The sequence below is a fragment of the Hyperoodon ampullatus genome (assembly GCF_949752795.1).
Source record: "Hyperoodon ampullatus genome assembly, chromosome: 2".
Taxonomy (NCBI): Eukaryota; Metazoa; Chordata; class Mammalia; order Artiodactyla; family Ziphiidae; genus Hyperoodon; species Hyperoodon ampullatus.
Window position 1 is genome coordinate 42,696,928 of NC_136915.1, and position 22,044 is coordinate 42,718,971.

At 42.1% G+C, this 22,044-nt stretch overlaps 1 protein-coding gene across 8 annotated transcripts in view; it reads left to right on the forward strand.

The window, feature by feature from the left end:
* Window positions 1–4,366, forward strand: part of ELAVL4 (ELAV like RNA binding protein 4) — a gene marked incomplete at both ends in the record, with an annotated part of 82,799 nt that extends 78,433 nt beyond the window's left edge. For 4 of the 8 annotated variants that reach the window (XM_079696782.1, XM_079696780.1, XM_079696777.1 and 1 more), the window contains 2 exons: window positions 958–996; window positions 4,039–4,366. In XM_079696782.1, the coding sequence (XP_079552908.1) occupies window positions 958–996; window positions 4,039–4,366 (367 nt within the window). Of the gene's footprint in view, window positions 1–957; window positions 997–3,996 lie in introns of all 8 variants that reach the window. The other 4 variants (XM_079696781.1, XM_079696779.1, XM_079696783.1 and 1 more) reach the window with 3 other exon arrangements.
* Between the last annotated feature and the right edge of the window lie 17,678 nt (window positions 4,367–22,044).

Genomic DNA, 22,044 nt, shown 5'->3' on the forward strand with positions numbered 1-22,044 from the left:
GAGATAAGAATATTCTTGACCTACCCATAATAATTTTAAATAATTATTTTATTCCACTTCTGTCCCAGCTTCCCTTTAATGAAAGGGTCTTTCTCTTTTTCAAACATCACATGGGAAGATAGTAGGCCCTTCCATCTAGCCACAAGGAGGAGAAAAATCAGCCTCTGGAGTGTACTCCCATGACCCTCTGAACATGAAATGGCTAATTATTTCATGAAGAGTCCAAGTCATCTAATTTTTATTTTGTGTGAGAGTACATGCAGTATTTATGTAAAAAACCTTTCCAGCAGGCTTCTAATGGTGGAAACTATGGTTACTACTGCCCCATGATGTGAATAGCTTATCCCCAAGTAAGATACTGAAGGTGAAGGAGATTATAACAAAATGGCAGTTTGCTGGGAGGTGTATTCAGGTTGTAAATAGTAAGCTAATTTTTTAAAAATCTGAACCCTCAAACCTCCCCACCCCATCAAAAAAAAAATGTGTGTGGTAAGAAGATTTAGTTAAAGTAGCCAGGCTAAGAAAAAAGATCCATTCTGATATGCATGATGTGTGTGCTTATATTGTTAATCTGAAGCAGAGACCTTTATTCATAAATTTCATTACAGTAAAAGGTGAACAACTTAAGATGCCACCCCTCTTTAAAAATTTTCACAGCACAAAGTAAAATAAAATCCTCACAAATGTTCTGAGAGGTGGGGGGAGTGGGATTAATTGAGACCTTGAAAGAAAGGAAGGTTCATTAGACACTTGCTTTAAACTCTAGCATTGACCTGAACATGAATTACTTTAGTTGGAGGCAGGAAAAGGGGAAACTACCAGCGGATAGACTCCTAAGCACTGGGGAAAGTTTTTGAGCTTTTCTTCTTTGAAAATGGAGCATTCTTATTAATAGTTCCATTGAGCGATCTTGCCATCTGTGAGGCATTAACCCAGAGACCCTCCTTCTCTTTGCAGGCTGGACAATTTGCTTAATATGGCCTATGGCGTAAAGAGGTAATTAAAACTCCACAGATTGCCAGATGTCCGTGTTGGCACAGACTGGGGCTAGAATTTTTTTTTTAATTCACTAACTTTACTTTTTTTTTTAATTCTTCCTTTTTCTTCCACCAGCATGTCAAATTCTCTTTTACTTTCAGACCTCAGTTGGTTTTGTTTCTTTTAGGGCACACAAAGTGTGTTTGTGTGTTTCACTTTTTCTTTTATTTGCAGGTGGGCTTCTCCTATGGTTCAGGTGCCACAGCTACCAAGCCTTTGATAATCTGGTCCTCTGAGCAGCTCCCCTAAGAGGGAAGTCTGTGACTCTTTGCCAGATGATTTTGCAAACTTGCAAAGCAACTGTTTTACATTAGCAATGCCAAGATTCAGTTAAGAGGGCAGATTCCAGCAAATCCAAATTAGAACATTTTGCTAATCATCTTATGATTGTCAGTGGAAAAATTAGATTTCGGACTACCAGCCCTGGCCAAAGCATGAATAAGTGCGTGGATGACCTTATGACTCCCGCCCCCAGCTCAAAGTGCATTTCAGGGCCCAGCCTGAGAATGAAGTGTATCTGTGTGCACCTCAACCAGGGTTTTCTTTCGTTACAGGTTTTAGCAGTTATTAGCAATCCTCCCTTGGTTATATATGTATGTATGTTTTAAACTTGCTGTTTCTTTTATTTAAAACCTTTTTGTGGTGTTAAGCTTTGGGGGACTTTCTGAATGTAGTCACAAGGGTGTTCCAGACCTAGTCTGAAAACTGAATCTCGGGAGGTTGGGTGCTTTATGTCACTGTGTCCATGAGATTCCCACGTGTACTTTTGATAAGCCCCACTGAGCTGCTAGGGAGATAGCATCTTCATCATCCTGCTCTGTAGAGCTGCACACTTTAATTCTCCTTCCTGCAGTCAAGGGAAAGAGATGTGGTCTTGAATAGTCCAAGTCACACTCCCTGTATGAGGCAGGCCTTTCACCACTTGCTGTGCATGGTAGGTACCCTGCTCTGGAAACTGGCACACAGTGGAGAAAGTAACTTGACTGGAGACTTCACTGTCAGGGTGCCAGCCTCTTGAATCTCAATCCCAGCCCCCATGAGGGTAACTGTGAATTATCTCCACATGTCTAGCATACTGCTTGCCTGTTCCCACGCATTTTACACTTTTTCCCAGCTCTGTCCCATACCTTTGCTCCTCTTGAACTTTTGTGAGGTTGCACCAAATATTGTGAAGCGAGTGATGCTTACACATAGATGAGGTCAGGGAAGACAACTGCAATGCAGCATGCACACTGCCATCTCCTCCAGTTCCCCACCCATAGTAAACTTCACAAGTTGATAAGAGCATTCTCTTTTTCCTGTTAAACCCAGATTTGGATCCAGAGTCCTTCCTACCAAAGTGCTCCAGGTAACATTACCATCTAGAGTTGAGGCTCTCCTTGAAACCTCTTTGCTGGCCCTGACTTTGGCCTTACAATATTTAGCCGTTCTCTACCTATAAACCGAAAGACTCAGTTGGAGGAGTTGACTCAGTTGACTCAGTTGGAGGAGAGAAGGTTGAGAAGACAATGTTCAGAAATAACGCAAATAATGATTAGACATGGGTTTGCCCTTCTAAGAATCTGTACCATGATGTTTTTGATTTTGTCCTGTTATTTGTTTTTAAGTAAGAGGGAAGACTGACGTAGTGAACAATACCAAAAATAATATGCTGAGTCGTTATGTTTAGCATATCTTCAGCGGCCATTTGATTATCTAAATTTTAGTTAGATACACAACTATTCTTTCATAGGACTTTTGAATCTCTAATAGTATATGCATATTTTTAAAATATTCCTAAATGATACTTTATCCATTCACTTCCCCAGTTTTTGCTTCCTCTCCTCCTATCCCCCACTTCAAAAAAAAAAAAAAAAAAAAACCTAACCAAATGAAAAGCAAGATACTAGTCCGTGTATAGAGTCAAAATACCTGTATGAGTTTGGTATAAAGTAAAATGTTAATAAATATTTTTTCTGCTGTAGGCACTGGTAACCTAATTGTTTCATCTGATGCATTCATCATGAATCACATACATATTTTATCAGATGGTGAATAGAATCTAAAGGATTGTTTTTCTTTTCAAGATTACATGAAAACTAAGAAGATTTTGAAGCCTAATACAAAAGTAGTTGTAATAGGACAAATAACAGTTTTCTGCTTTTCTGATGTACAGTGATCAAGATATATAAGTGCACACACCACTTGAAATCTCACTCCTGTGACGCTTAGAAATGAATTCCAGATAATATAGCATCAAGGAGTGATACATCTTTATTATTATTGCTCAGGGTTTTTTTCAGAACTCTTTTGAATAAATGCTAAATGAAACATAAGCCACCCATTGGATTAATAACAATGGGTGTATCTCCATGCCCATAATATCTAGAGATCTCATGTATCTCCATGCCTGATAATACTGAGAGATCTTTGACAACCGTTAAGTCAAGGGACTGCAAAGATGGTAGACTTGAGCACTTCTAGGGCCATCTCCTAAACTGCCTTAAAAAATAAATGAAATGTCCCAAGCATCGACCTCCACCAGTGTTATTCACCTATTCAATCAATAAGCAGTTATTGAGTGTTTTCTACGTGTCATGTCTGTGAGATTCCCATGTGGGCTCCACTGAATAAATAAGTAGAGCAAAAGGATGAATGAAGTGGGGCCCCTTCTCTGAAGAGCTCACGATCTATTGTGGGGAGGGAGGGTGAGGGTCAGAGTGGGATACCTATGAACATATACTTGGTAGTATGACAGAAACTTGCTCTGGGAGTTCTTCGTGGTTTTTAGTAGTTGACCTAGGCCTTTCTCTTGGCATATATGTGCCTTAGCCAGTCTAACTGTTCCCATTAGAAGAAATGCCACAGACATTAGTTTTTGTATTTTGGTTTTCAAACCCTGAAGACTCTCCTGCAAACACTCACTCAGGCCTCTGCCCCGTGTCTGTGTCTGTGCATCTGTGTGTTATCCACGGTCAGACTGATGTCTGGACCAGTCCCCCCTTCTGCTTGTCCCCCCAGGTTCTCCCCAATCACCATTGACGGGATGACAAGCCTTGTGGGAATGAACATCCCTGGTCACACAGGAACAGGCTGGTGCATCTTTGTCTACAACCTGTCCCCTGATTCCGACGAGAGTGTCCTCTGGCAGCTCTTCGGCCCCTTTGGTGCAGTGAACAACGTCAAAGTCATCCGTGACTTCAACACCAACAAGTGCAAGGGATTCGGCTTTGTCACCATGACCAACTATGATGAGGCAGCCATGGCCATTGCCAGCCTCAACGGGTACCGCCTGGGAGACCGAGTGTTGCAAGTTTCCTTTAAAACCAACAAAGCCCACAAGTCCTGAATTTCCCATCCTTACTTATTAAAATATATATATAAATATATACGAACAAAACACACGCGCGCACACACACATACACACGCACACACACAAAAGAGAGAGAAACAAACTTTTCAAGGCTTATATTCAACCATGGACTTTATAAGCCAGTGTTGCCTAAGTATTAAAACATTGGATTATCCTGAGGTGTACCAGGAAAGGATTTTATAATGCTTAGAAAAAAAGAAAAAAACACAAAAAAATACCTTTGATGCATTGAATGTTCTTTCATAGCTGTCGTTGTTGACTATAATATACATAGATAGCGACGTGCAGGGATTTTTACCCAGCCAGCTAACTTTACTACCTTCCTTGAAGGTGGGTCTTTTTAAGATGACCATTCGCTCATTTGAAGAAGAAAAACAAAAAACAAAAAAAAAATAATAAAAATAAAACAATTTTTACAAAGTAATGGGATTCAAAGAAAGAAAATAAAGATTTTTCTTTTTTGTCAAAATGTTGATCCAATCAGATTGGTTTAAAAAAAAAAAACCCACACAAATTAAAGAGGAATAATAAAAATTGCAAAAATTAAAGAAACTTTTGCAAATTTTTTTATTTTTCCTTTTTTCTTTTATATCATGTGAACTAAAACAGTCTTCTGTTAGGGGATGGGGGCGAGGGGGATACCTGATGACATTAACAATTTAATAACATTAACGTTGCCAAAGAGGTGGTCTCTTTGCTGAAAATGGGTTTCAAGAAAAATCTATTTTTATAAAATATAAAGAATTTTTACAAGAGAATCTGGATTTGAGAAAAAAATATTTTGACTGGCTAATTTAGGGGAAATTGACAACTTTGTCGCGTTCATACTGCACTGGTAACTTTTTAGAGATCAAGATGTGTGTTTTAAACTGGATTCGTAGACTGTTTTTTGAAGGATGGGCTATAAACAGATGATCTTCATATCTTTTCATAGCATGTAATAATAATAAAAAAATTATTAATTACTAGGGGAAAGGAGTGTTCATTCTACCCAGGGTACCACAGTTCCCCACAGTCAAAACCCAAAAGCAAGGAGATGAGTTGAAAGACAGTTTTTCTTTAAGTCATCAGTATGGGATGTCAGCAGAACAAAATTAAAAAGATTAATTTTTCCTTTTGATCTAAAACTTCCTTAGTTTGAGCAGTAGGTGCTACGAAATTATTTACATATCTTAGTATCATAGTTAAATGTAATGTGTTTAGGAGAGGAAAACAAAAACTACATTTGCTTTAAATTCATTAAGGAATTTTCAAATTCACTTTGTAGCCCATGCTGATAGAATTGGGCTGTGTTGGTACATTTGAAACACTGTTTATGTTGCTTGAAACACTTATTTATTTAATCGCAGATGTGATGATGCCTATGGCCGAGATCAAATATAGCTAGATTGGCTAGACTACTTATTTGTTTACTTAAACTATGGGAAGAAGCATATTATTGTGTCATTCTGTTGTGTGTGTATGTGTATATACAATATAAATATATATATATAAAGTTATTTTTTCTTTGGGTTAATTTATTATAAGTTGTAACACTTGGCTAGTTTTGTTTGTATATGTCTTAAAATGTTTTCTTATGATATTTAAGTGACAGTTAAAGAGGTATCAAGGTAACTTGTGTAGAACTATTGTTTGATATATTGTCATGTTTGTTGTGAATATTTTTTCTTACTGCACAGTAGAAAAATAAAAACAACTGGGTCTTTATTTTAATGTAATTCAGATTGGGGAAAACAAAACAGAGCTAAGGGAACAAAATGACTGAGGGAGCATTCTCCCACGTCCAGTGCACTGATCATTTTAGTATATTTGTGCTTTGTACGGTTATATATTTAAAACAAAAACAAAACAAAAAAATACAAGGGTTCATGCTCTTCCCTGGGTAATAGAAACAGTTACTCGCTATGCATAATCTAGTTGATAGTTAAATTTGCTATTGCTTTTCTTGTCTTGTTATATACAATCTTTTCAATACCAGTTTAGTCTTAATGGTAATAAAACGTTATGGTTATTTATAACTTGTGCTTATTTTGTGCGTTTTTTCTCATGCTGAACCCACTAAGTGCATGTAGACAGAACTGTTGTTTTCACACTAAAGAGGCAAACTTTGTAGTAGTAGCCGTAGTGGTAGAGAGGTAACGAAAACCACGGCTGCATCATAGACTCCTCCTTTAAATTTTTTTTCTGTTTTTTTTCCTCTTTTCGGTTTTGAGAAAAAAACACCAGATTTCAGTTCAGAGAACACTCGTTCAACATTCAGGGAAACTTTTTAACATCACCTGCTATGAATGAACTCAGTTTGCTGGCAAAGTTTGATGCATTTGCTAAGCATTAGTGGGAAAGGCATGCCAAAATCTCTTCTCTATAAAGTGTTCACTCTTGGGGGGGAAAAAAAAGGAAAAAAAATCTTAGGACCAGGCAGTTGTATACTTTAGTTATAATGAATGACTTCATGTTAATCTTGCTAGTTTAGATGATTTCTGAGGGAAAGTATTGTAAATGTTTTTTTTTCATAATCTTGTTGTGTTTGAATTATTTGTACTTTGTCCAGACAATAAATGAAAGTGTGTAGAATGGATTTGAGCTTCCCAGATTTTTAAATGTGTTCACTCACACTTTTTTTTCTGTAGCATCTTCAGATTTCCCCAATATTTTTACCATTAAACAAACAAACAAAAAAGGTAGAGTAAATTCCTGTTTTTCAATTTAGCCCAGTCTCTCAAAGTCGACTCAGTATTCAAAAGTCATTGCCCTAGTTCCACACTACTAAAGGTATGGTCTCCAGCCAGCAGTTTAAGTGTCATCTGGGAGCTTGTTAAAATGCAGAATCTCTGGCTGAATGCAAATCTATATTTAACCAGCTCCCCAGGTGAATCACTGGTACTTTAAAGTGTGAGGAGCACTGTCCTGGTTGATAATGAGCCGACACATTTGGCATTGTGTTTGGCATTATGATCCACTAGTGTCTGTTATTCATTTATAAGCATACTTGTGACTTGTGCAGAAGAAAGGGAGTCACTATTTGCAGAGTTTCTATTATGCGTCAGACAGGCTGTGTGGTGCCCTCTACATTCTCTCTCTTGGTCCTGCAGCCATCTGGAAGAAGGAAATAGCACTATCCTCATTTCACAGATGACAAGACTGAGGCTCAGTGAGATTAACTTGAAACAGCTAGCAAATTTCCAGCTGGGATTTGAATCCAAGCCTGATACAACTGCACAGCACTTCAGCATTGAGAAGGCAAAGCTTGCGCAATAGTAAGGAAACAGACCATTTTGTACTGGAAGTGAAAAGAAAGGTCACCTCTTTATTTAAACTCATTTTTGCTTAGAAGTGTCAAGTATCTGACTTTCTTACCTTTGAATAGAAACCTTAAACAAGGACTTTTTCATACTGCGTATAAGAACGTGGTTTAAACTCAGCCTAGGGGGAAAAGACTGCCTAAGGTATCATGAAGTCATATTAAAATATGCCCTGAACTTTACAGATGAGCTTTTCAGTGATTTCCTAATATGATCATTCATTGATGATCTACTGTCTGTCTTTTTCATCTTCTCACTAATTGAAAATTCATAATACCCCATAAAACATCACATCACCATCCACAAACTGACACTTGAAGAAGAAATGCCCCCACTGATGCAGATGAAGGAATAGTCAGAGTCTCTTCCATTTCTCATTAGCTCCTTTTTTTATTATTATATTAAATTACCTCAATGGTTGGGATAATTAAATTCAGGGCAAAGAATAGGATTTAATTAACCAAGCTAAATATTAAAACTCTAAGTCAGACTGAACTTCGCATACTTAAAGATTCTCCTTTTAGTTTTGTCTTAAAGACAAGCTGCTATGTTCGTTTTCTGAAGAGAAATGGGCATTCAAACTAATTACTACCCTCAGGCATAACAGAGCTTCGCAAATGTGTACATAGGGCCTAAAAATGTTGCTGCCAAACCTATGATAGTTATTACCAATCATCACCACCCCTGCTCCTTAAAAGGGTCATTTTAGTGCCCTTTAAACAAATGGATACTTATTTTGGAATATTGGAAGTTGATGGGATCTTACCAGTTCATGTAGTTCATTCCCCACCCTCCAACAGATCTATCCTGAAAGTTTCACAATTATCTGTAGATGTTTCAATAGATCTTTAAAACATCCAAAGAAGGACACTCTACATATACTCTCTTGGCAACACTTCCCATCATCAGCACAACTTGTCTGCCTAACATCTAATAAAAAATCCGTCTTGCTGCAAGTGTAAGCCTGTTAACCTCAAATCTCCAGGCAAACATTGTATAGTTTCTGTACGTGTTTGTAGGAAAGGTCTAACAAATCACAAGAATGCAGAGATTATTAAATTTCTTTCAGGTCCTAGGTACATTATGTTTTGCTTGGATGAAGAATTGCATGCCAGAGAAGGCTGAAGGCATTTACTTAGTGTTATTTCTGTCAAAATGATAGGAAGAGAAGAGGGCCAAAAACACGTGCTGATGTCTATAACCACCCCACATCATCACCACCAGCATCAAAACTACTTACATCCACTACCAAAGATCAAGCACTGACCAAATGATGGTTGCAGCCAGCAGTTTTTATCAACTTGAGTCCTGTTTAAATTTCTTTCATCAAGATTCATCATTATTTATTGAATAAAACATTTAAACCCCAAAGAATAACATTTAAAAGTACGTTTGACACAAAGTCTCTTGGGGACCCTACTCAGTCAGTATTTGGTTCTGGCTACTTTATCCTTGTCAAAATTTGGCATTTAATTGCCTTTTACCATAGAAGATTCAGGAAACTCCCAGTTCCTGAAATTGTTTTGTCCTGACTTTCCGTAGGCACTATGCATTTGTTCCCTAACAGACATACACATGCCAACACACAGAGGCAAACATTTGTACAGTTGAATAGGAAATGGGGTTTTCTACTTTCACCTGCAAAGTCAAAAATCAGATCTAACAAGACAGCATTAAAAGCAAGAGTGTGATTTCTAAATGGAAGAGCCATTAAAACCTTAATTTGAGGGCATCCTTCCTGGATCCATTCCACAGCCTTAACAGGAGTTCACAGAACACAGCTGTATAATATCCTTACACCCTTCACTGCCTTTGTTCTACCTGAAAAAGAGAAAAATAAAAGGAAATTACATTTTATTTCCAAGAGCTAAAATCAAGTTTTAATATTGTCCAAAAATGGCTCGTACTGTTCCTTTATCTTATTAACTTTTTGGCATATTAGGTAATAAGATAATTTCTCATGGTACAGTATTTATGTTAGAATCATATTTCTCTCTGTGCAGATCACTTACAGAAGTGTCTGTTAACAGGAGAGAATGATGCATAATCGGCACTTAAGATTAAAATAGACCTGAGAACATAAAAGTGTTCCTTCAATTAAAGGAATAGCATTTCTCCAGTCTCATCTTTTTTTGTTTCTGCAGCAGAATGAAAACTGGCTTAAAATCACCCAACCCCAGGTTAATTACCAAACAGCTTCCCTATGCAAGTCCAGCTTGATCTACTAGTAGTTCAAATACAAAGTGGACTCACATGCCACTCCAAGGTGTCATGTAATTATTTTAAAGAGTTTCCAGCAAAGTCCTCAAGGTTTAAGCAATGGTTTCTAGAAAGAGCACTAGCATTTATTATCTTTCCAATATGCCAGACACTATACATTTAGCATTTTGTCCTTCCGCCAACCCAGTGAAGGGTAACATCACCCATTAACATTGAGCACAAAGAGATTCAGAGAGATTTGATATCTTGTGCAAGTGAATAGGTGGTGAAGACAGAATTCAAACCCAGGCCTATCTGGCCCCAAAGCCCCCGGTTATACCACCCTGGCTATGATCCAATTCTGTCATAATTAGAGCTTCATTTCAATTAAAGGTGGAGATGAGTCCTGTTCTGTAATGAACAAGGGAAATGACATTAATGCCCTGTGCCTGGGGCTAACCTTCTCCCCAAATCTTTAATGGAAAAACAGATCCAATAATATTGGTTTTCAAGCAAATTGACAAAGAAAAACTAAAAGTAATAGTATTTAAACACTGTTTGCTCAGCAGTGCCAAAAAACAAGATTATTTGTTGACAGATCTATTTAAACCACCAAAAGTCACTGAGGTAGAAAAGAGTCAAGGATAGGATCAGAAGGTAAGAATGTTTACAAGCCACCTCAGCTGCCTTTGGTGCTGGTCCTATGAGTCTCCCTACAAATTAAAGCATTTTGTGAACCAGTATTACTGTGGTGGGAGCTCCTTCACTACCTGTGTTGCCCCCAAATCCTCAAAACAATTCTGGGAGGCACATAACATAATCCCCATTTTACATCTGACAAAACAGACTCAGAGACGTTAAGTATCTTGCCCAAGGTTGTGCGGAACTGGAATTTACACCCATGCCATCTGGCTCCAATCCACTGTCTTTCCACTAAAGCACACTGACGGCCTTTTAATGTGACCACCACCATCAGTTGAACACCCACCTACTTGTGAGGTACGGCAGGGTGGTGGGGGGCAGGGAGAAACTCACCTAAGCCTTGTCTACACTAGAATCTTTACCCTGAACATCTGCCACATGCCAGGCATTGAGCTAGGGGCACACGATGAGTAAACATATTCAGCCTTTTTTTTTTTTCTTCCACCTATTTCGTGCATGACACTGTGCAGTAGGCTATGACAGAAAACAAACAAACAAGAAACAGGAATGGAAGTTTGGGATTCTGTTACAAAGACAAAATGTATGAAACAATTATTTAGCCATGCCAGAGAGTTTCTGTGCTGAAAGGAGAATTACAGGAAATTTTATAAAATCTGTGGGGAGGGCTTCCCTGGTGGTGCAGTGGTTGGGAGTCCGCCTGCCAATGCAGGGGACACGGGTTCGTGCCCCGGTCCGGGAGGATCCCATATGCCGCGGAGCGGCTGGGCCCGTGAGCCATGGCCGCTGAGCCTGTGCATCCGGAGCCTGTGCTCCGCAACGGGAGAGGCCACAACAGTGAGAGGCCCGCGTACCGCAAAAAAAAAAAAAAAAAAATCTGTGGGGAGTGAAAGGAGTATTCTGGGGCCCAGAAAGGGAAGAGAATATGGCCTGGAGGTAAGAGGAGAGTTCTGGTGAAAGAAAGTTCTGGGTTTGAATTCCCTGGCAAATTGTTTAATGTCTCTGAGATTCCTGATCAGAGAAGGAAGGATTAGAGATAAAATACGTCAAGTCTCTGGCGCTCAGTGAAGAATAGTAGGAATTAAACTGTAGCCAGAAAGATTCCCAGAGGAAAAGACCTTGGACAGGGCCGACTGGCCAGGTTGGTGGATGCCCCTGGATGTAAAGAACAGAGAAACCCTCAAGTAAAGGAGGGACAAAATAGTAGGGATGCGTGTGGGAATAAGCTCTTGGAAATCTCACTTGGTCTCATGGCACTTCAGCTGCTTTCGAAATACAATAACTCCAGCCGCACACCAGCAGAGGCTCTGATTGCTCCTCAGCAGACAGAGAACAAATTGGTCTGTCCTCTGGAGCCCGGCCACTACAGTGACTCAGCCATTTCCTTACTCCCTGTGGCTCTTCAATGATTTCTCTTTACCAGAGGTCCACTTCTCCCTGAATAAACAGTTCAAATTCCAGAGAGAGGGACCGGATTGGCCCTGGTTGGTTGGTGTTTACAAGTTGCTGGTACCATTAATTCACCTTCTCACAGCCCAACCTGGTCCAAATAGCTGAAGCCGGGGCTGGGGTCATGTGCTATACAACATGGCCCGCTGGTAAAGAATGGCTTGGTCAGGGCAGGCAGCTTGAGCAGCCTGTGCAGTACAGTGGGGAGTGGTTGGGCAAGGTGGAGCTAAGACAGGCCTTCCTGGGGTTGGTGAAGGGATGAAGGCAGGTGCTGAGGAGCTTAGGTAGGCAGTGGTGGGTGGATGGCAGCAGAATAAGAGAAAAAGAGTTGAATTCTCAGGCTGAGGCAGGGGACTTCTTTAGAAAAGCAGGATGCCAGAAGGCTTTGGAGCAGAGAATGAGGCACTTCCATTCATAAGCAAATACCTGGGAAAAGACTGTTATCTCCAAGCCCTACTCCTCTTGGCTGTAGGCACAAGAGTCATAAGTTCTGTTTCACCCAAGATGATCCAATCAGACTACCTGGAAAGGGCAGCCCTCCCCAAATTGTCACACAATTGGTCTTGGCCTTGCCTGCTTTGTTAGCTGTGGAAAGTCCTTGGAAGTCAGTTCAACCTCCTTATTTGAATCCTTCGGAGAAAAGGGGCTTTGGGTTGCCCCCCAACCCACCCACCATGTGAATATCTCATTATCCCAACTCACAAATATTAAGATTCCTCTCCTTAGAATGCCCTGCACTCCACCACCAGGCCCCATTTCACTCAAAGCACACACAAACACACATGTACCACCCACGTGGCTAATCCAGCTTGTTCAGCTCATGATTCACTGCCTCCCGAGAACCTTCCCTGAACCTCAGGCTGGGTTAGAGATTCCTAGACAATCCCACCTCTCTCTGTTTTCCTGTATCACAGCACACTTCACACATCACATCTGTACAGAGGAATCAGATACAGTGCTTGCCTTGGAAGAGCTCAAATTTAAGCTGAGGGCTTCCCTGGTGGTGCAGTGGTTAAGAATCCACCTGCCAATGCAGGGGACACAGGTTCGAGCCCTGGTCCAGGAGGATCCCACATGCCATGGAGCAACTAAGCCCATGAACCACAACTACTGAGCCTGTGCTCCAGAGCCCGCGAGACACAACTCCTGAAGCCAGGGCGCCTGGAGCCTGTGCTCTGCAACAAGAGGGGCCACCTCAATGAGAAGCCTGCACACGGCGATGAAGAGTGGCCCCTACTCGCCACAGCTGGGGAGAGCCCATGCGCAGCAACAAAGACCCAACGGAGAACCCCCCAAAAAAATATATAAACTGAGCATCGCAGGGCGAGATCAAAGCCGGAGGGTGTTTGGGGAGCACAGAGAAAAGAGCAGTCAATTCTAACTTTGGCAGGGTGGGATGAAATTGAGGTGTAAAAAGAAAGGCATCCTAGAGATGTTTAGGAATCAGCTATATCTTGAAGGATGAATCATACTTGGACAGGCAGGCATTGGGGCAAGGTCAGGTGCATCACACTGGGAGCCATGGAAGTAATCCAGAACCAGGGGTCAGAATCTTCAGCTCTTCCTCTGACTTACTGTGTGACATTGGGCAAGTCACTGCACCTCTTTGGGCCTCAATTTCCCAAAGATTTAAGGAAAGTGTTGGACTAGGTGCTGTCTGACAGTCTTGCTCCTGTTTTTACTCCTAGACTCATCTTCCCCTATATTTTTTATTGATTCAGCAAATATTCATTGACCCCCTACTATATAGCACTGAGAATACAATGAGGGGACAAAAGAGATGTTTGTATACAGTAGTGGGTAAGTGCTGTTAAGTGCAGGCTACTCTGACAGTGAGTAACAAGGACACCTGCCCCACTGAGGACAGGAATGCCCTGATACTGTGGCATTTCAGCGGAGATCTGAAGGATAAGGTGAGTATGTCCCACCCTAGGCAGAGGGTAATAGCCTGGGCAAAGGCCCAGAGGTGGAGAGGAACCAGGCTCAGCTGAAAGGAGCCCCCAGTGACTCAGCACTGGAGGTGGGGATGGGACTGGGATGGGAGTGGTAAAAGGGACCTGATCACCAAGGGCCTCATGAGCCGTGGAAAGATATTGATATTTACCTGAAGAGTAGTGGAAAGGGGGACTTCCCTAGTGGCCCAGTGGGTAAGACTCCGTGTTCCCAATGGAGGGGGCCCAGGTTCGATCCCTGGTCACGGAACTAGATCCCGCTTGCATGCCGCAACTAAGAGTTTGCATACCTCTGCGAAGATCCCACATGACAAAACTAAGACCCAGCACAGCCAAAATAAATAAATAAATAAATATTTTTTTTAAAAAAAGAGTAGTGGGAAGGACCTAAATTCCAGCCGATGGATCATCTTCTCAAAGCCTCAGTTTACTCATCTAGAAAACAAGGATGATAAAGTACCCACCTTACATGGTATTGTGAGGATCAAGTGCATTAATATGTGTTAAGTGCTTAAAACACAACCTGGCAGATAGCAGTAACTAATAAATGTTTGCTTTTATTATTATTATTATCATTATTATTCATCTGGTTAATTCTTACACATTCCTCAAAATTCAGTATGGATACTGTCTCTTCTGGAGCTCCCTCCCCCGCACCGACCGCCCACACCAGGTTATGTACCACTCCTCTGGCTTCCCAAAGCCCCTGTTCTTACCTCTCTCACCCTGCACAGTAATTTGCTATTGACTTCTCTGCCTTTGCCCCTAAACCGTGAGTTCATCAAGGGCAAGGATTGTGCTCTATTTGTCAGGCACAAGGCTGAGCACAAAAAGAATGAAGGTGCTCAGCTGTGGTAGGCTGAATAATGGCTCCTCCAAAGATGTTCACATCCCAATCCCTGGACCTCAAGGGTATGTTACCTTACATAGTCAAAAGTACTTGGCAAATGTGATTCTGTTGAGATGGAGAGATTATTCTGGATTACTATATCTGGATTATCTAGATGAGCTTAATGTGATCACAGAGTCCTTATAAGAGGGAGGCAGGAGGATCAGTCAGTAGTAGGAGATGTGATGATGGAAGCAAAATGTGCTGGTGATGTGAAGAAGGGCCCACAAGCCAAGGAGCACAAGTGGCCTCCAAAAGCTGAAAAAGGTAAGGAAATGGATTCTCCCACAAAGACTCCATAAAGAACACAGCCCTGTCCTCATCCTGATCTTTTTTTTTTAATATTTATTTATTTATTTATTTATTTATTTATTTATTTCTGGCTGCATCGGATCTTAGTTGCCACATGCGGGATCTTTCATTGAGGCATGCAGGCTCTTTGTTGCAGCACATGGGCTTCTCTAGTTGTTGCTCGGGCTCCAGAGCACGTGGGCTCAGTAGTTGCAGCACGGGTTTAGTTGTCCCATGGCATGTGGGATCTTAGTTCCCCGACCAGGGATCGAACCCACGTCCCCTGTGTTGGAAGGTGGATTCTTAACCACTGGACCACCAGGGAAGTCCCTCACCTTGATCTTAGACTTCAGGCGTCTAGAACTCTAAGAGAATAAATTTGTGTTGTTTTAAGCCACAAAGTTTGTGGTAATTTGCCATAGCAGCAATCGGAAATTAACATACAAGACAACCATGAAGCAGGGATTAGAGAAAGAATAGTTGTGGGGAGAAGCTGATGCTCAATTCAGGCCCTCCCTGATCCCCAGCATCAGTGAGAGCAGGGCTGGGCTTTATGGTGGACCCATCTGCCCACCCCCTTAGCACATCCTCGTCAAACTGGGCCCTCCAGGAGCAAGGTGCTACCATCATATTAACTTCATCTCTGGGCTCTCATGACTTGGTGAGTAGAGAAGAGGGAGAAGAATCAGTGGATCCAATGACATCAGTGGACCGTTTTTCCTGGCTCCAGAGGATAGAGGTTGGAGAATAGAGTAATGGAAAGAACACTGGCCCAGGAGAGCTGGACTCAGTTCCTAGCTCTGCCACCAACATCCTGTGAGATTTTGAACAAATTATACAGTTGACCATTGAACAACTCGGGGATTAGGGACGCCAACTCTCCTGGCAGTTGAAAATCTGAATATAACTTATAGTCAGCCCTCTGCATCCTGGATTTAACCAACCATGGATTGTATAGTACTGTGGTATTTACTATTTTTTTTCAAGTTTATTTATTTATTTTAATTTATTTTTAATTGAAATATAGTTGATATAAATAGTATATGTTACAGGTGTACAATACAGTGATTCACAATTTTTAAAGGTTATACTCTATTATAGGTATTATAAAATATTTATTATACTCCCCATGTCGTGCAGAAAGAATTCAAGTTTAATTAAATGTGCTGAGCCTCAAAATTATACTTAGGGACTTCCCTGGTGGCGCAGTGGTTAAGACTCCATGCTCCCAATGCAGGGGGCCTGGGTTCAATCCCTGGTCAGGGAGCTAGATCCCACATGCATGCCACAACTAAGGAGCCCGTCTGACGCAACTGACAGGGCACAACCAAATAAATAAATAAAATATAAAAAAAAAATTATACTTAACATGATTTAATCTTTCATCATGATTCCCAAAGTGGATTAGAAACTCAGGACTTTAGGGTCACCACCATCATTAATGCCACTGAACCCAGAGCATAGCTCTAGATAACGAACTGAGAATAGCTTGACCCTTGTAATCATACCGTTTTATGCCATGAAGGACTTCAGAGTTGGTGCAGCCCTCTCATCTTATAGATGAGGAAACTGAGGCCCAAAGAGGGAATGACTTATCAAAGTCACATGTGGAATTAATAGGAAAAATAAACATATCTAATCTTAGAAGTTACTTTTGGGGGGTGATAAAACCTTGATTTTAGTTTCTTTTTTTTTTTTTTTTTTTTTTTTTAATGGAAAGAACACTGGCCCAGGAGAGCTGGACTCAGTTCCTAGCTCTGCCACCAACGTCCTGTGAGATTTTGAACAAATTATACAGTTGACCATTGAACAACTCGGGGATTAGGGGCGCCAACTCTCCTGGCAGTTAAAAATCTGAATATATCTTATAGTCAGCCCTCTGCATCCCGGATTCAACCAACCATGGATTGTATAGTACTGTGGTATTTACTATTGAAAAAAATTCGTGTATAAGTGGACCCATGCAGTTCAAACCCATGTTGTTCAAGTGTCAACTATATAATCCAGACCTACTTTTTCTCTTGTATTCCTCATCCCAAGAAATGGGGAAAATCCAGGGGTATTTCTAAACTCCAACCCCCTTCCCCTAACTATACAATCATTTACCAAACCCTGTCATTTTTATCCCTGAAAATTTCTCAGATTCTTCCCCTCCTCCCCCTCCTCATGGCTGATATCCTAGTTTAAGTCTTATCATCTCATTCAGAGATTAACTGGAGACCTTCTATGTATGTACATGGATTCTGATACTAACCTCATAGGAGACCTCCCCTCCTCAACATCTGCACTCCTTTCCTCCCCTCAGCCAGAATGATCTGCCAAAAACACTGATCTGACCAAATCACTTCCCTGCCTACATCCCATCAGTGGAATCCCATCACCAAGGTGATATGGTCCAGAAGCCTGAGAATGACTTCCAAGGCCCTGCATCACCTAGGCTCTGATGGCTCAACTAGCCACATCCTTCTCCTCTTCCTGCCTCACAGTTTGTGGTCCAACTATGCAAAACTATGTACTGTTCCCTGAATACATGCAGCATTTGTCACAGGTCTACCCACATTTCTTCTACCTTTCTAACAGAACTCTGATTTTATTGGGGCAACAAAATGCTTAGCTACAAAACACCTTTCAGTTTTCCTTACAGTTAGAGGTGGCCACATCACACAACTCTGGCCAATGAGGTGTAACAAGTCCTTGGTGAGGCTTTCAGGAAAGCTCTTTAAAAGATGACGCAGGGCTTCCCTGGTGGCGCAGTGGTTGAGGGTCCGCCTGCCGATGCAGGGGACATGGGTTCGTGCCCCGGTCCGGGAAGATTCCACATGCCGTGGAGTGGCTAGGCCCGTGAGCCATGGCCGCTGAGCCTGCGCATCCAGAGCCTGTGCTCCACTACGGGAGAGGCAGCAACAGTGAGAGGCCCGCGTACCGCAAAAAAAAAAAAAGATGACACAGTGTTTTCCCTTTGCCATTGCCCTCCTTCCCCTCTTCCTTCCTCCCACTTGGAATGCTCATGTGATGTCTGGAGATGAAAGTGTCTTGTTGCAACCATGAAGGCAATAGTCAAAAACTATGAACAACAGATTAGAAGCACATGAGGTGCCTAGGTCCTCGGTGGTATCTCTAAGCTGCTACAGCAACCCTGGATTATCTCCCCAAGACCTCTTCTTACTTGAGAAAAATACATTCCTTACTGCAGAGCTTCCTAACCAGTGAACACATTTTATTGATGTGTTCAGTTTATTTCCTCAACCCTCTGAGCAGCCAGGGGGTTGGGCTTTTACAACCCAAGCCCTGGGCTCTTACAACCCCCAATCCATTCATCTCTGGCCCCAAACAGTCTGTCCCTCTACTCTACTGGGACAAATACATATTTTTGTACACACACCACTATGTGACAAAGATTAGAAAACTTTGTCTCAGTGGTTTAAGTTTGCTTATTACTCTGTCCCACTTGGCCATTGCCTGTGTCTCTCAGTTTGACCACTTTGATGAAGCCTATATTGGACTTCAGGTTCACCCCAGATGTCCACTGCCCCTACTGTCTCCACTGCTATGAGTTCCATCCCAACTCACCTCCAGATTGTCATTGCTGCATTGCTGCCTGCATCAGTCTGCTGTGCAGCCAGGGCTCCTCTTGGGCTACCCATTCAGTGGCACTGACCTACCTTTGACCTCTCATGCTCCGTGTGGGCTCAATCCCTGTCATCCCACTAACTCAGCATCTTCGCTCACCTCCAGATCCCCAGGGCTATCTCTCTTTCTCACCTGCTCTCTCACTCTTGCTTATCATTAGGGGTGCACCCTTTATCTCTCTTATCCCACTTTGCTGGACCCCGAGTGTCTTACTGAAATAGTTTTCTGGCCAGACAAAAGTGGGCTAAGAAGAGCTTTACACTATGTCCACAACTAGTGCTCCTTATCTTCAAGCCACTTTACCAACCTGCTCTTCTGTGCCAGCCTCCCTCCACACTTAGAGTGATGTTTTCTCTCGGGACCCCCTTGTCCTCGTTGTGATCTGGCTTCCAATGCCTCCTTTCCCCACAACCTCAATATCCATCAGATATGCTTATATACATCTGAACCTCAAATATCAACAATTCAAGTTCTTACTTGTGGAGTCTATGCTAACCTGGGGATGCAGCTAGACACCCGAAGGGCCTAGAATATGTGCAGAATCCTGAGCCTCCTGTGACAGAATGAATATTTAAATTCTCTAGGCCTCAGTTTCCCCATTTGTAGATGCAGGAGCAGGACTACCTGATCTTAGCTTCATCAGTCTGATACCAGGAAGAACCCTGGGGGCAGGCTTGAGGGCCCAGAATACATTAGAACAAGTCTAGGATCTGGGAGAGGGGGAAAAATGAGGGCGAGAGGAAGTTTTCAATCAGGTGCTGAGCTTTCACTGCCAAAAAATTTCCCACAAACAAACCCACCCCAGCAAAGGAAGTTACTGTCGGCTGGCACACTGCAGAAAAGAAGGCGGGCACGAGGCCTCATTAATCCAGCAACTGTGGGATCAGCTGCAGATACCCCCAGCCCACCCACTTCTCACCATCTGCTGCTGCCGCCGCGGAGCTGAAGGCGTGCGGCTCTGGTGGGAGTCCAGCCTGAAGCCCACAGAAGGGCCTGCACCCTAGACTACGGGGCAGCCTCGCAGCAGGGACCCGTAAGTTCCCTTGAGGCCAGGATCGTGCCCCAATCTTGTCTCTCAACCTCCACCCCAACCTGAAATGCAGTGTCACAACCCTCCACGGGGCCCTCCCTTGGAAGCACCTGAGGGAGAAGCCCCAGCTCCCTGAATAAATATTAAGCAAATAAGTGATCAAACTGCATTGATTGGGAACCCACTGTGTGCCAGGCACACACTTTATCCCCCATAAATACTCCCCAAAACCACACTAAGACTCTCCAAAACTAATCTGTCATAATTCTTGATGATTTCAATATGCACATAGATGATCCTTTCAATATCCTAGCTTCTGAATTCCTCAACCTCTGCTTCTCCTTCCCCCTCATTACTCCCTTCCTGCTCATACCTTAGGCCTTAAGACCTGAATTTCAATTTCAAGCATCCTCTTGTCAATGCCTACTTCCTATCCCACTCCCTTTAGTACCCTGACTCAAAATAACCCTTCAGCCCACTGGGACCTTCAATTCACTTTTTACTGTCCGTCCCCCTCCCACCTCCCATGTCCCCAATTCCCTTCCTATTCAGTTTAAATCCATGATCAAACATATAATCCCATCCTTGCAAACATCCTTTTTTTGCGCCCTCCCTCATTTCACTGTATTCTAGTTCATTTGCTCTCTCTCGCTCCTAGATGATGTCTTCCTGCTTTCTCCTCTTTCTTTCAAACCTCCAATACCTCCTCCCTCATCTTCATTCTCAAGTGAAGACTCTGCTTCCTATTCCTACCTTTCTGGCCACCTCTCAATTTCTTCCTCATCTCTTTGAACTCTAAATATTGGAGGCTCTTGGACCTTTTCTCTAACTACATTCACTTCTCAGAATCACTCATCCAGGGTCATGGCTTTTAATATAATTAATGTTCAGAAGATTCCCAAATATATTTCCATCCCATATCTCTCCCCTTGGCTCTGGAGACATATATACTATTATCAAGTTGACATCTCCGCCTTACTGTCTAAAGGGCATCTTAAAATTAACATAGCCAAAAACCCATTCCTTTTTACCTTCTCATCCACTCAACCTACTCTCTTCCCCATTTTAGCAAATGGCATCACCATCCTTCTAGTCTTTCAAGCCAAAACCCTTGGAGTGATCCTTAACTCCATTTGTTTTTCTTCTCTTCCCTAGACATTTCCCCCATTGTGCAGAGACTTGTATCATTGTTCGCTATTGTAACCTCAGCTCCTGAAAGAGTGGCCCTTAGTAGGTGCTCAATAAATGTTTGCCTAATAAGTGAATAATTAAATTAATTGAATTGAATGACTTGGGTACCAAGTCATTAATCCATCTGTTCATTCAATAATTAAAATAATTACAGATTGTGATAACTAAGGGCTGGGAAGGAAAATACTATGGAAGAAATAGCAGAGGGGCTCTACCTAGGCAGGGTAAAAGTCTTTTCCCTGAGAAAAGGACTCAAAATGAGACCTGAAGGATGAGAAGGAATCACTGCGAAAGAGACAGGCAAAGAACATCAGTGCAAAGTCCTGGAGGTAGTAAGAGCTGAATACTTTCTAGGAAATAACAGATGGCCAGAGGGGCAGAAGAACAGGGAGGGAAGGGACGAAGATGCCAGAAGACATTGGAGAGCTGGCCAGACCTTGCAGGCTTTTGCAGACCCGAATAAGGACTGTGGATTTTATTCTAAGGTCACTGACTTCATATGTCTTGTCAACTTTCTAAATAAAGCGTATGGAGTAATATTAAGACCTGAGGATTTGGATCCCTGTTCTGCCAGGCTTACACTATACGACCTCTACCAAGTATCTCTCCCTCAGGATAACCATTTCTGACCCGCTTACTTTGTAGCATTGTTTTCAGGTTCAAGTGAGATTAGCCAGGGATCTTCAGAGTTGTCATTGCCAGAACTTATAGGACATTTTAACCAGATTGTTAAAGACACAGGCCAAGCAAAACAGAAATCTAGAAATGGATTGCATTTAAAGAGGTTAAATATAGTTTAAATGAGCAAGGACTCTTCTGCTATGGTGCAAGTTAAAAGGCATTATCTAGCAATGCCTGGGGACTTCCAGCCAAGATTCCAGCTATGTTCCTGGCATTTGAGAAGGCAGGTTGAGAAGTGACCTACTGACAGGAAATTACCTGGAGCCTGGAGTTCTGTCCTGTTAAGGCCACAAAGTTGGGGCTTACTTTGCCTACCCCCAGCTCTGGCTTGGTCATTAACCCTCACCCCCAACCTTCTCCCTCTGCAAAGACTTGTTGGG